We start from the raw sequence: 14,984 nt of genomic DNA on the forward strand, positions 1-14,984 counted from the left end.
ATATTTACCATCCTTAGTGCTCTTCATTCCTCCCTGTATATCTTGTATTTCTTTTAGTGCAAATGGTGACAAATTTTCTCAGATTTTTGTTTCCCTGGAAATGTCTTTGCTATCATCTCTGAAGGACAGTTCTACTACATACAGAATCCTCAGTGGATAGATTTTTTTTCCTTCAGCACTCTGGTAAATGAGAAAAAAGTCCAGCCAGAAGCAACCAGACATTAAGAGGAAGGATCTCAGGTCTCAGACATCTCTGAATCCTCAATGCTTAAGCACAGTGCATAACTCATAGATGTTCAAAAAAACACAAGATCAAAGAAGGACTACAAACATTATTTAGGTTTATGTCTGGTTCTGCCAGTCATTTAACAGTACTAAATGTTATTCAACCTCGGAAAAACTAACTTACATGAAACAATTATAGGACAAGGATCCTGGAGTAATTTCACTTTAAAAAATCTAACCTAAGGAAAGCAACAGAGATGTCTTCCAAAATTTGTGAATAAACATGTTCACTGTGGCATTATAATAGTAAAAAATTTGAAAAATAGGGGAATTGTTAAATTCTAGCAGACTACCATGATGGCATATAAGCGCTTCGGATTATTATTACTGATATGAAGAGATGCTTTGTATACAAATGTTGAGGGAAAAGAATTCAGCATACAAAACAAGAAAGAGCCAGATCTGGATTTGATTCTTAGTTCCACTACTTAACAGACACATTATTTACCTTGTGCAAGTTAACTTGTGAACCAGTGTTTTCATCTGTAAATGTTGACAATAACAGAACCTTCCTTGTGGACTTGCTGGGAAGATATAGTGATATTCACATAGTAATCACTCAAAAATGTTAATTTCATTAATAAGTAGTTCAAAATATCAACTATGTAGTCATAAAAATTACATTAAAATTAAATATATTTTGTTGAATGTAATAATAGTATTGTGATTATGTTTTTATTCTGTTGTGTTTTTATCTTTTCCTATCTTTTACAGATACATTTAAATATATGAGTATATGAGTGATAAGTAAAATAATGTCTGGTATTTGTTTTTAAAATATTCTAGATATTATACTTCAATTAAATGTTTATTCCAAAAAGTACTACAGAGATAGATGCTCTTGTACTTTTAAATTTTTTTCCAAAATAAAAAGTCCATCAAAACGACAAATAAAGAAAATATAATGTGGCCAAATAATAACAATTATCCCAGGACAGTGGGTTGATGGGTCAATTATACTGTATGGTAATTAATATCTTACTTTTATAAATGGTAGGGTGATGGCTAATTCTTTCTCTTTCAAGTTTCATGGGAAAAAACTAAGAGACCTGTAGAGCTTTGGGTCTGCCCCTCACTTGCTGTATAGTCTTAAACTGAGCACATCACCTCTCTGGGTTTCAGTTAATTTAACATGAGCCATGCAGACTAAATAGCCCCTAAAACCCTGTAGACCTACCATGGTTCCCGAGATGGTATGATAAAAACATGAATTCAGGAAAGGGAGAACCACACATGTACTGGAATGAATAGCTGGAAAAGGCCACAAAGATGAATCATGGAAGAAGCGGGACCTGAGTGGGCAGAGCATGGTTGGGCTGGGGGGTGGGGGTGCATTCCAGGTAGGGCAAAAAACAGGCATAAAGTCAGTGTGGGAGAAAGTCACACAGCTTGGCGACAGTTGGTGTGTAAAGAGGCAAACACAGCTGAAGCAAGCAGGCTGGGCTGGTAATGAGAGAAATAATCAAGTTTGGTAAGTGGTGATCGATCAGATGGTAGGAAAAGGAAGGGAGTGGATACTGAGAGAGTGGCTGATTGTCACCTTTCAGGAAAAGTTCACTGGCACAAATACTGGCTGAGGGAGACTGCTTAGAAGAATCTGGGCATAGAGCAGAGTGTGAGCACCGAAAACACACAGACATGAAAGCTATGCAAGAGAAAAAAAAATATGGGGGTGCCTGGGTGGCTCAGTCAGTTAAGTGTCAGCCTTCAGCTCAGGTCATGATCCCAAGGTCCTGGGAACTAGCCCCACATTAGGCTCCCTGCTTAGTGGGGGGGTCTGCTTTTCCCTTTGCCCCTCCACCCAACTTGTGCTTCTTCTCACGCAAAAATAAATAAAATCTTAAAAAAAAAAAACGGAGGAAAAAGGTAGGTACTGGGGAAGTACACAGAGTATAGTCAAAGACAAGTCAACAACAGAGGTCTCAATCTTTCTTTAGAAACCACTCCCAGTACTTCTTGAGGGAGAAAGTAGAGACAGAGCACCTATCTTTATGTTGTAGGAGAAAGAATTCCAAAATTACCAGTGAAATCCTAAAGGAAGGGTAGGCTGAGCCTCTGGTGACATGAGTCTCCTTTCTACTGTGGAGATCTCAGAAACCTTCGCCTTCAAAAGGTAGATATGGCAGATTGGAAACAAGCACATCAAGACTTATGAACAGATCCCCAGCCACAGGTGAGACCTCTGGCGCAAACACTTCCAGTTGAAAACACCAGAGAAACAGTGGGAATGCCAAAGAGTTGAATGAGGCCATTTGGTATGTGGGCAGAAAGGGGAGGTGGTGGAGACACACGCTCTTTCCAGAGCCTCGTCTAAGTCCTCAAGGTTGACAGCTGGCACAGAGGCTGATTTACTCAGGTATGCCCCGCCACACTCTTGAGCCTCCTAGATGCCAAATGCCACTAGCTTTACGATGGCTCTCTGCTCAGTAAATCTTTCATAAATCCAATGAAGTTGCTTTAAATTTACACTGAATGTTTTGTTGGGTGGGAAATTTCATTACATCAGTCATTTGTTTTCAAACAACCTTTATTTCTGCCCATGATAATTCTTCTAATGTCATAATTAGCCAAATATATATGAAAACCACAAGGGTACACAAGTTGCACAGGTTAGAGCAGATCTGCTCTGTGTGATTACTGGGGGAGAGACGACCTGCAGGACCAAGGCTGGCGAGAGGATGACAATCTCACAGGAAACACTCTGAAACCCAGCTCTCGGCACTTCACCAGCTTTCCAGCTGATGACACTATGGTTCAGCCACCTTCCTGAGTGCCCATCATATGCCAGGCACTTTCCATTCCTTCTGGTCGATTAAAACAACCCACAGTGTAGGAGTAACTGTTACCCCCAGGGTATAGATGAAGAATTGTGAGGCTCAGAAAGGTAAGCTGTTAACATGTGTGACATGTTGTTATGCTCTGGTTTCCTAACCAAATATACCATTTGACTTAACTGAGGTCCTTTCTTCCTTACTAATAGCAGCCCAGTTCTATCCCAGGCAGCCATATGCACAACTCAAGTACACATTTCCAAGGCTGCTTTAACCTCTTGTGACTAGGTTCTGGCCAGTGAGGTGTGGAGGAAAGCCCTTTAAGAAAGAGCCAGGGGATGCCTGGGTGGCTCAGCAGTTGAGCATCTGTCTTCAGCTCAGGGAGTGATCCCAGAGTCCCAGGACCGAGTCCCACATCGGGGTCCTTGCATAGAGCCTGCTTCTCCCTCTGCCTATGTCTCTCCCTCTCTCTCTCTGTGTCTCTCATGAATAAATAATCTGAAAGAAAGAGAAGGAAGGAAGGAAGGAAGGAAGGAAGGAAGGAAGGAAGGAAGGAAGGAAGGAAGGAAGGAAAGAAAGAAGAAAAGAAGGAAAAAGAAAAGAAAGAAAAGAAAAAAGCAAGCCAGAGCTAGAGCAGCATTTTGCTGCCATATTTCTGCTTCTTATACAAACTGTTGACTCTCAGAGAGGTACCACCTGGTATACTTGGAATTGTTAGCTTCTTATTAAGGAGGACAGAACCGAAAGAGAGGAGGAGCCTGGGGCCTTGGTGACAGCGCATACCACCAGGCTGGCCATATCCTGCCAACCTTCCTTTGTTATGCCACCTATGTATATTAAACCCTGTAGCTGGGGATCTATTTCCAGTAGCTTGATTCAACTCCCAAATCATGCTCAGAGCAAGCTTGGTCAGAACTGAAATATAGTCTGTCTGATTCTAACAGCTGGAGATATCTGTTGAGCATTCACTATTTACCCAGGACTCTGCTAGATGGACGGGGGAAGGGTGAGGGCATGAGAGAATGGTACAAAGGGAAAAGACATTTCCTATGGCTTCCCAGAACTCTAGGAAAATACCAAGTATGCTTATAAAAATTCTGAAAATAATTATATAAAATATAATACAGCACTATGCTATAGAATATATTCAAATACTCATTAATCACCTACTAGGATGGCATGAGCCATCAAATGGCTACAACCATATATATGTATAATAGCAAATAATTCAGGTAGAAAACTGCTCAGTGTGCCATAATAGGTATTAGATAAACAATACTGGTGATCTCCACTATTTTCCACATTGTTGCACGTAGAGAAAATACTGATGGTTGTACTGCGTGTTTGCATTTGCTCAAAGAGGCCAGGACCTGGCTTCCTGAAGGCAGCAGAACCACACCCCAGCAAACTCAGAGCCTGTCATCCCCAAACACCAGCCAAGTGCTCTGCTTGGCACACAAAACATTCTGGGGAGCAAAGAAAGCTGAAGTGTCCAGACAGTGCTGCTCCTGGGGCTGTTCTGGCCTGTCCTCCCAAGACGCCAGGCCTTGCCTACCTGTTTGCCAGGATCCCTGAGTGGCTCAGCGGTTTGGCACCTGCCTTCGGCCTAGGGCGTGATCCCAGAGTCCTGGGATCGAGTCCCGCGTCAGGCTCTGTGCATGGAGACTGCTTCTCTGCTTCTCATTCTGCCTGTGTCTCTGCCTCTTTCTCTCTCTCTCGTGAATAAATAAATAAAATCTTTAAAAAAAGAGGAAAATGGGTCTAATCTCAAGACACTCAGAGCCCCCCCCTCAAAATATGAGTTTTCTGCTACTTAAAATCGAAGAACTGTCACCACTTTTTTATGACCACATACTTACTGCCACAATTAAGAATACAGAACAAACTATTAAACTGACAAACAGATGTGTTGTTTTGTAGTAGCAGTATTCATTGCTGGCAGGGTTGGAAATATAAAGGCAATTTATAAGACTTTTTCGAGAGAACCTTGGCAAAATAAAAACTGCTCTTCTCATTTGTCCTAGTAATTCCATTTCTAAAATTTAGTCTAAGTAAATCAGGGATATCTACAAAGATTTACGTAGAAGAATGTCCATCACAGTTGTTAAACTAATTAAATAAAGAAGCCATCAGACTGAAGTGATTCTAAGACCTTCTGCCTAAGCTGACATACCAAACCTAAGCCTGATAAGGACAACCAATCCTAAACCTAGGCTTTCCCAAATATTGTAACTTCATTGCTGTAAACAATCAAATAATTTTCTTACTTTGCTTCTGCCTCTTCTCTCTGAAGGTTGTCCCCTGAACACCTATTAGTGGAGCGCTCCTAACTTCTGGTTTGCCACCACTGATTGGAATCATTTTTGCTCAGATAAACTTAAAAAAATTTTAATATGCTTCAGTTTACCTTTTAACACCAGTTATAATAAATTACAGAACTACTGTTTGAACAATGGAATATAATATAGGCACAAAAAATGAAAATCTGTATAACAAAATGTTTCTCCCTTTACTTATACATCCGATGCTTATTAGAGTTTGCAGTTTTAGGTACTTGAGAATGAGGACGAGAACAAAGCCACTGCCTAATGGGGCTTAAATCTAAAGAGAGAAATGTATATCACACGAAATACACAACTAAACAGTAACAAAGTCTGATAAATGCTATGAAAAGAAACTTCTGTAATGAGAGAGAATAAAACAGAGGGATCTGGTTCAAACTAGGGCATCAGAAAATGCTTTTCTGAATCCAGGACAGCAAGACAAGCCTTCTAAAGGGAGCAGGCTTTATTCAGGCAAGAAGGGGCCAGTGTTGAGAAGTCCGGGGAAAGGCTGTAAAGCTGGCAGGGCCGGAGCACCAAGTGCTGGAGAAGGGGAGCCGCCGGAGGCTGTGGGGCGGGCCCTGCCTACGGGTCAGGAGCTTCATCCCAAGTGCAGTGGCAAGGTTTCCAGAAGGAAATGACAGGATCTTTTCCATTTTAGAATGATCATCCAGAGAGCTCTGTGCAGGGAATAGCTGAGCAGAGGGGCCAGGAGAAGCAGTGCTGTCAGCGAGCAAAGATGGAGGGTTGGCAGGTGGGGGGAGCAGGCCCCCTAAGTGCATAGACGGGAGCAAGATACACTCTGGGAGAGAACTGACTGACCTTGACATTAGGTAAGGAGAGTGAGAAGGGCTATACTACATACATGTATTTCTTGTAAAGGAAGAAGTGGGATCATACTGCATATTCTGTTTTTTTCCACTCGTCACATCCCTCCTCACTTTTCTTCATTTCCTTTCATTACAAAAAAATTTGGCTGCTTTTATACCAAAAGTTCAAAGTGGTCCTATCTGAGCCGATAGAATTATAGGCAATTTTTATTTTCTTTTTATACTTTTCTAGATTTTCCAAACTTACACAATGAACACATACTCTTCTAATAACCAGGGGGAACACTGTGGGGGGAGTCGGTATGATGTGCTTGTGTCTTGTATCTTGTCAAATATCCTACTTTAACAAAGTATACAGTTTATCTTTTGGCAAGGCCAGATTTAATTTGAAAGGCTAAAAAAAACGGGGGGGGGGAAGGGGGGAGGCAAGGAACTGCTACACCCAAAAGCCATTGTAATACAATTTCCTGTTACATTACTGGCATTCCTAAACTTAAGTGTTTCTTTTTTCCTTCTCCTCTTACAAATATTTCAGGGCAGTACCCAATGCTCCGTGATACTGAAAAGTCATTCCCTTTCCAGAGGAAGGGAGGAGGAAATGTACATGTTATCTAAACTTTTTCTTTTTTAGATTTTTTTTTATTTATTCCTGAAACACAGAGAGAGGCAGAGACACAGGTAGAGGGAGAAGCAGGCCCCCTGCAGGGAGCCTGATGTGGGACTTGATCTCAGGACCCCAGGATCACGACCTGAGCCAAAGGCAGATGCTTAACCCCCGAGCCACCCAGGTGTCCCTCTACCTTTTTTCATTAGCAAAATACCTGCATTACACAGAACCAATCCCGAGGCAGGATTAGTTCTCCCCCCCCCGCCCCCCCACCGAGGTGTTTGCCTCAACAACTGACAAATCAGCAATGGCTTCTGCACTGACCAGCACAGGGAACTGTCTGGGCAGTGTTCCAGGCACATGCACAGTGCGTGTGCAAACCCACAGTGCACATCGAGGGTGAGCCACACCCATGGCCCTGCACACACCCGGGATGCACCAGATGCAGCACCCAGAGGCCTGCACACGACATGCGAGTGAGACCACAGCATGAACACCTGTCTTCACAGGGCTAGGCATCAAGCATCAAGCATCCAGGGCCTTATGGAAATACAAGACTTATGGAACTACAAGACTATGGAAGTCTGAACAAGAACAGTTCAAATCCAGGTGGAAGAATTACAACCCTGCAGTAAGAAAGAACCTGGGTTGGACCCTCACAGGTGCCCAAATCCAGGCTAGGGAAGGCGGATGCCAACATTACCAGCCAACAGAATGATATGTTGAAGAAGTCCCCAGAACAAGTGAAGTGGAGATGTGAGCAGGAGGAGGCAGCACCACACACCCAGGGCAGGTGCACAGGGGAGGAGTCGGGCCAGGTGGGGCCTGATGGCCAGGGGACCTGGGGGACTGGAAGCACTGAGCATGTGCCACTGGCCCATGGAAGTAAGAGGAGAGGGGATGGATGTCCTCACTGGGCATGAGGGGAGCAGAGGACCAAGTTGGGAAGAAAAAACCCCTACCAGGACAAGGTATATACATCAGCAAACACACTGCAAGCCAAAGACAGAGGTCTGCGTGGCCACATTAAAGGAGCACTGAAGTCTTTCCTGTCAAGTGTAACAACTATGTCTAACCAACCCTCACTGAAGATACAAGGTCAGTAAGAGCTGGGGGAGGGGTGGCAGAGGGGGTTACAGTCACCTGCCTGACCGCCCAAGCCATCATTTCCTCTGCAATACTGGGCTAATGACTGGAATCCATCTCAAATGCCTGCTGTGCAGTTTCAATGAGGCTACCAGTGCAAGTGCTTGTTGGAATGGTCCTTGGCACAGGAAGCTGCTGCCAACACCAGTATCTGTCCTTCCTCTGAGAGATGCACAGGCCCCAGCAGGCCTCACCCCTCTGCAGTGATATTTCCTTTGGCAAAAGGACGTGGGTTGATGAATAACTAGTAGAATGGGTTGAGAAACTTGATTTTTCGGGGACGCCTGGGTGGCTCAGCAGTTGAGCATATGCCTTTGGCTCAGGGCATGGTCCCGGATTCCCAGGATCGAGTCCGGCATCGGGCTCCTTGCATGGAGCCTGCTTCTCTTCCCTCTGCCTGTGTCTCAGCCTCTCTTTCTGTGTCTCTCATGAATAAATAAATAAAATCCTTTAAAAAAAAAAAAAAAGAAACTTGATTTTTTTGCACTTTTCAGCCTGAGAATACAAAAAAATATTTTTTTTAAATCACTCCCTTTTCCTATTAACCACACTACCTCAGATTTATTTGTTGCTGTGGCCATTATTCTCAGGAAGCCTGCCTCTGAATATACATCCTGACCAGCAGCTTTTTTCTTAGGCCAAATTTGGTGTAATACATCAATCTGTTTGTTTACATTTCTTCCTATCCTCGTTCCATTAAAGATTTAAGTCATTCAGACATTCACAATAAAGTGAGGAAAAACTGGATTAAATCAGGATTAGGAAAATTATGCTAACATAGAAATTCAGGACTAGAAGAATATGGTTGTGACAAGCCAGAGCCCTAAAGTCTTCAAAGCTGCCACAGACTTGGCACCACTCACAGCCAATCAATGTGGGAGGCTCACGAAGGTCAGGATATGGGTTGTCCACAGAGAAAGAGCACAGGCTAATTGCTCAAGAGAAGCAAAAAACGTTTCCTGGTACTCACATCTGAAAGGAAGTTTGCACCTACGTCTTCCTCTAGGTGATAAAATGCTTAGCTATTTCTGAGGAGTGCAGGAGCTACTACTGAATAGGATCCTTGCTATCATAAGGCCCCCATGCCATCCATCCATCCATCCATCCATCCCATGCACCCTGAGAAGGCCCGAGTATAGTGAACCTGCCCCAACAACATCCTTACACCTGTTAACCCACTGCAATTCAGTGAGAAGACACAAGTCAGATGCTTCTGAGAAGCAGACATGTTATATGTATTAACGACGCTGCAAAATCAAATTAGTGGTTTTTAAAACTTTGTCAGGAAGAGGGAAAACCCAGTAATATGAACACTTGAAACCATTAAAAGAAAAGGTGAAACGAAATTTTATAAGATAAAATAAAAGCTAAATTTAAATTACCTATGCCAATAAGAAGAGTATCCGTGATACAAAATATGACACTAATAACCAAAACACTTATTTTCCCAATTCCTTTAATCTATATATAAAGAACAGCCCCTTCCATAAGGACTATTAACCTACTGGCTTTTTTTTTTTTTCTATAGTATTTTTTATAAGTCTTTAGAAATCTATGTGCAAAATATTTTAGGCACTCTATCATTTGACATATACACTATATCATTACACAGAAAATACTCAGTCTTGTACTTTTCCTAGAAATTTACATTAAAAACGTATCCTGTGGTGGGAGGGGGAGCTGTGTGGCACAGTCAGTTGAGCATCCAACTCTTGGTTTAGGCTCAGGTCATGACCTCAGGGCTCTGAGACTGAGCCCTGTGTTGGCTTCATGCTCAGTGGGAGTCTGCAGGAGATTGCCTCAACCTCTGCCCTTCCCTTCCACACCCATGCAGGCACTCTCTCACAATAAATAAATAAATCTTTAAAATACACACACACACACACACACACCCCAGGCAGGGGTGCCTGACTCAGCCAAAAGGGCGTGTGACTCTTGATCTCAAGGTCATGAGTTCAAGCCCCACATTGGGTATAGAGAATACTTAAAAAAAAAAAAAGTTTAAAAAAATATATACCCACACATACTGGTTACATGGGTGTGATTCATTCACTGGGTGAAAATCACCAAGCTGTACACTTGAGAATCATGTATTTTTCTTATTTAAATTTTATTTTATTTTTATTTTTTTAAAAAAGATTTTTTAAAATTTATTCATGAGAGACACAGAGAGAGAGAGGCAGAGACACAGGCAGAGGGAGAAGCAGGCTCCATGCAGGGAGCCCGACGTGGGACTCGATCCTGGGACCCCAGATCACTCCCTGAGCCGCAAGAAGACGTGGGACTTGATCCCGGGTCTCCAGGTTCACAACCTGGGCTGAAGGCGGCGCTGAACCACTGAGCCACCAGGGCTGCCCCGTAAATTTTATTTTAATAAAAAGTTTAAAAGAAAACATATATTCAAGTAAATACTTTCATTAAATCTCAGGTCAAATGACATGGGAAAAAATGTATGCACATACATATGTGATGGATAAAATAGTGCATATAGAAGTGTATTTCACCAGTAAGATCTTGAGAAAACGTGTTCACTGCCATTCTGATTAGTATTAGGGTTAAAAATAACAAAGTACAAGAGAAAAAATTAAACCTAAATTAAAAGGCAATACAGTAGAAGACAAAGGAAAATGAAAAGCTGCAATACTAGCTACTCTCTATACCTATCATATTGGATCTGATAATCTGCTTTAGTGAAGACACACACAGCTCTAGAGATTGTTGTGGTTTGCACTCACATTATTTGGATTCTCATAATGAGGTTCTGACCAGGATTCTCTGAAAGCAAATGTACCCTGTATACAGACCAAAAACAGTCCAAATCGGAGGGTAAGGGCGAGGGCAGAGCTGTTTTACTTTATTAAGTAACACTATATACACCAAAGTGATTGAATTATTTCAGGGGCATTAAATATGACAAATGGAGACCTTTCTGCTAGCAATTAGCATAAATTAAATGTTCATGGGAAGATCATTGGTGTCATGATCCTTAATATTACTCTATTTGTATTTTACCGTCTTGGATACAGCAATGGCTTCATTATTTCTTGCACTGTAATTATCACTAATGGATTTTGCCACAATGAGTTCCCACCTGTATTTTGGATTATTTGCTTCACTCGTTTCTTTTTATCACAGCTGAAACACAACTGCAAAGAATGCCCTGCTCTGATTACCTCTTTTGTTTGCAAGTGATTTATAGAAGATTTTAGGCTTTGCTGTTGGTTTTTAAGTATCTGCAATCTTACTCTAGTATTTCCCCAGGACTGCTCCTTCTTACTTTCAAAACCATCAAGTTCTGTTTGTCAGGGGATAGCACTTGGCAGCGTATTTAACTTCATATTTTCACAATGAGAGAGGTCATGCCTTTGCTGTCAGCTTCCACTGCTAAAACACTCTGCACCACATTATTCATGATCCTGTGCTTTATAAAAGCAACTCAACATAACAATGCTTCTTCACACAAGTTAATCCTAGTATATCCTAAAGTGTCAAGGAAATGCCCTACAAAATAGCACGATTAGTTTCACAGACATATCATCTGAGAAATATAAATTCTCTAGTTAAATTCTGTGGTAATCAACTACAACAAGAAGGTTGATATGGCTTTTGGAAATAAAAGAGGGCATTGTTAGGCTTTTCCTGTGACTGTGAGGCCAGGAGTAGGTAATTAGGTTATTTCTAAGAAAGTACAAGTGCTCAAGCCATCTTGATGTTGCTTTGAGTATGAAATCTTACTAGTTTTCCAAGGCAGCAAAAAATACCTAGCTGATTTCCATTTTCATGAAACTGTGACTTTTAAGATGACAGATGTATAACAAAGCATTAGCTTTCAGAAGTCCTTTTATAAGGCAATTACATTTTTACCAGTTACATTTTACTAAATACATTTTTACCGGGTTGAACACTAATTCCCTTTTACATGGTCCTGCCTCTCAACCTGTGTTTTACGTGGCTATGCAAATCGCCACAGGATCATAAATATAGAGCTACAAGTTGTTTATTTATATATTATTGGTGCCACCTCCATTAATGTGTCCCTTATTCTTAAGCAACTGAGAAGTCAGACTATGTTGTCACCATTTTGATGACTTCTCAAGCTTGATCATTTCCTTAACAGAGTTGTGTTTCCTATAACAGTATACATACCATTTTCTAAAATAGGAGAAAACAGAGTCTAAGAAGAGCGAATTCATGTTAATCAATGTTAGCTAAATCAAAAAAATGCACAAACCAAAAACAAGGAAGCCAGTACCTTCCCCATGACAGCTCAGAGTAAGCCCAAATCAATCTCAAAGACAGGGCTAAGTGTGAAAGCCCTTCTCAACTTCATAAGGACAGGACAGAAAATACACAGGTACAATTTCACTAGAGTTCAGAAATGTCCAGGTCTGGCCTGAAAAGGAAAAGCAACCAAGAAGTCAGTTCTGGAGAGAAGGTGGAAAACCATGCAATGGCACACTGGAAGGGTCTCAGGTTTTGGCCTATACACACTTCTCTTTGTAAGCAATTCAGAGCCTTCAAGTGGCAACCACGGGCTCTTTGGCTGTCTCAACTGTGCTGGACGGACTACTTACTGTAACTGCCACCGCAGGAGCCTCAGGGAAGCTACACCCACCTGGTCACATCCCGCATTCACCAGTTCCTGCAGCATCTGTCGGTTTACTTCTGCAGCTGCGGAAGTGCCAGATTCATTAGCAAAAGGCAACAGGGAGTATCTGATTTCTCTCAAAGCTTTCTGGTAAGGTCCAAACTTTGGAGTAGCTCTCATTTGCTGTTGCTGTCTGGCAGCATCCTTGCCCCCCAGGACCTTGGTGGCCAGGGAAGCATCACTGTTTGGTCCCACGGGCAGCCCCTGAGCAGAAGACTTGGATGGCTGCTTTAAGCCCTCTCGAATCTCCTGTAGTCGCTGACGGCTATTTCCAGAATAAGTCGTAGCAGGAAAAGTCTTTGGCCTCATTGTTAGTCCAGTTTCCTTTTACCATAAATACAATCTTCTTAAAGTGTTTTATTATTTAAAAAAAACTGTCAACAGTATCAGTTAGTTGTAAACATACTTTCAAAACAATTTCCTTTTGAAAATTTTCTTTCCTTCAATTTTTGTAGTTCCTATAGAGAACCCAAAATTTTCCAGAGTCTTCATTTTGAAGATCATCACTATCTGAAAAAGAAAATGGAAAGAACATATTCATTTGTGATTTGCACAAACTGTTAACAATACTTCTCAGAAATGGACAATGATCTTGAAAATATTCCACTAGGAAGGATTAAGAAAGAACACAACACCTCTCAGAAATGATAAAAATACTGTTCAACACTGGTTGGCACACGTGACATCTAGGGCTGTCCCAAGATGTTTCCTGTAATATGTAATCTGCAATAAAGTAAATCTCCACAAGCTCATACTGACTTAGAAATATGTAACTCAGGCAAGAACAGTAAGTAGTATTAAGAATTGATAGCTCACTTATAATACTTCATTATAATAGAATTTCATTTTGAAATTCAAGCCTGAGTATTTAGGGTTAAAGTTTCTACATGAAGTCTTGGATTTCTGGCTCGCCCCTAATTACCACTCAGCTCAGGGCCCACACCTTTGTCTCTTCGTGGTTTTACTGACCTTTCCCCCCACCTGAACCTGTGGTCCTTCCAAAAATTTGGAAATTTTTCCTTATAAAGCCCTCCCAAACTTCCTGGAAGATACTACAAAACTTGTCACATTAAAGGTGTCCTATCTTGCAACTTAAAGCAGTTCTAACACAATGTGTTACTGAGACTCTGGAGGTAACTACTCTCTTGTTTTTTTTTATAAAGTGGTCAAGTTCTTATCAGCATTGTGACCTAAATACCTTTCTGGTAGAAACTGATACTTACATGGAAGGGGACTGGTAAAAGCATGTGGGTGATTTCTTTCAGTACTGATGAGTGGCTATACCGATAAAAGTTATTTATATAGATCACCTACTACTTCAGCATGGAAATGGCTTCTACACTAGAACTAGATATCACAAAGCCATTTTCTGATAGTGAATTAATCTTACCTGAGGCCTAATTCACTAACTACTCTGTTGTTCTTGCATTCAGAAAACAAAATGAAGCCCAACCTGATACTGCCCTTAGCGGCCAGCTCTACTGGAAGCAGGATCCAGCTCCAGGCACTAGGTGACTGGGTGACCTTGGACAAGTCGTTTAACTTCCCTCACCCTCCCTGGGTGAAACAGATGACAACACTTGGTAAGAGGGCAGTAGTGAGCACCGAGTAAGACCATGCAAGTAACTGGCTCAGTAGCACTTGGAACATATCACATCTTTGGTAAACCATGTTTCTACTACTCCTGTTATTATTACTTGTGTAATTAGCTATCATCACCGGAGCACAGATGCCCACCAGTGGCAAAAGCAAAGGCCTACACAGTCTCTTAGCTCATACTTGAAGCTGTGGTGGCCCCTTCTACCTGTCCCTCCTCTTTTGCCCTCACTCATTTCACTCCTACTAATCCACAGAATTCAATGAGCAAACTGCAAAGGATAAGTCCTTTTGCATTTTAATGAACAAAGAAAAACTGATTCAAAAAAAAAAAAAACAGTCTTTAAAAGGAGGGGGGCAGAGAGATCTGGATTTTCTCAGTAAGGAATTGTAGAACTATAAGATGGAAGTTGGCTTCACAGGCTTTGCCATGTAGAAAAAAAAAATTTTTTTTACCCAGTATCTATTATGTGCCAGGCCCTAAGCGTTCTATGTGAATTTACTTATGTAGATCTATTTCATAACCATACATATATGCCTGTAAACCTGAAGAAATTACATTAAAATTACTATTTTTTTCTTAGAGGTGGGAAGATTCTTTTCTTAAAAGGTTCTAACTATCTCTTTCTCGATGAATCTGAGGGAAGATTCTATTTAGAAAGTAAGAAGCAGACTAAATACATTTTTCAACATGAAATCCATACTTCAATACACAACATCTAACATAGTAAAGTCACCGAAATGACTGTTTTAAGACTATGCAGACAGTGAACAATTAGA

General features: G+C 41.4%; 1 protein-coding gene across 2 annotated transcripts in view; it reads right to left on the reverse strand.

Annotated features, from left to right (window-relative positions):
* The window catches only part of LATS2 (large tumor suppressor kinase 2), a 73,554-nt gene that overhangs the window by 48,088 nt on the left and 10,482 nt on the right, over positions 1 to 14,984 (reverse strand). The window contains exon 2 of one of the 2 annotated variants that reach the window (XM_072719800.1): positions 12,576 to 13,118. In XM_072719800.1, coding sequence (XP_072575901.1) covers positions 12,576 to 12,917 — 342 coding nt within the window. In that variant the 5' untranslated portion in view covers positions 12,918 to 13,118. Of the gene's footprint in view, positions 1 to 12,575; positions 13,119 to 14,984 lie in introns of those variants that run through there. The other variant, XM_072719801.1, reaches the window with a different exon arrangement.

The sequence above is a fragment of the Vulpes vulpes genome, chromosome 9, assembly GCF_048418805.1.
Source record: "Vulpes vulpes isolate BD-2025 chromosome 9, VulVul3, whole genome shotgun sequence".
Taxonomy (NCBI): Eukaryota; Metazoa; Chordata; class Mammalia; order Carnivora; family Canidae; genus Vulpes; species Vulpes vulpes.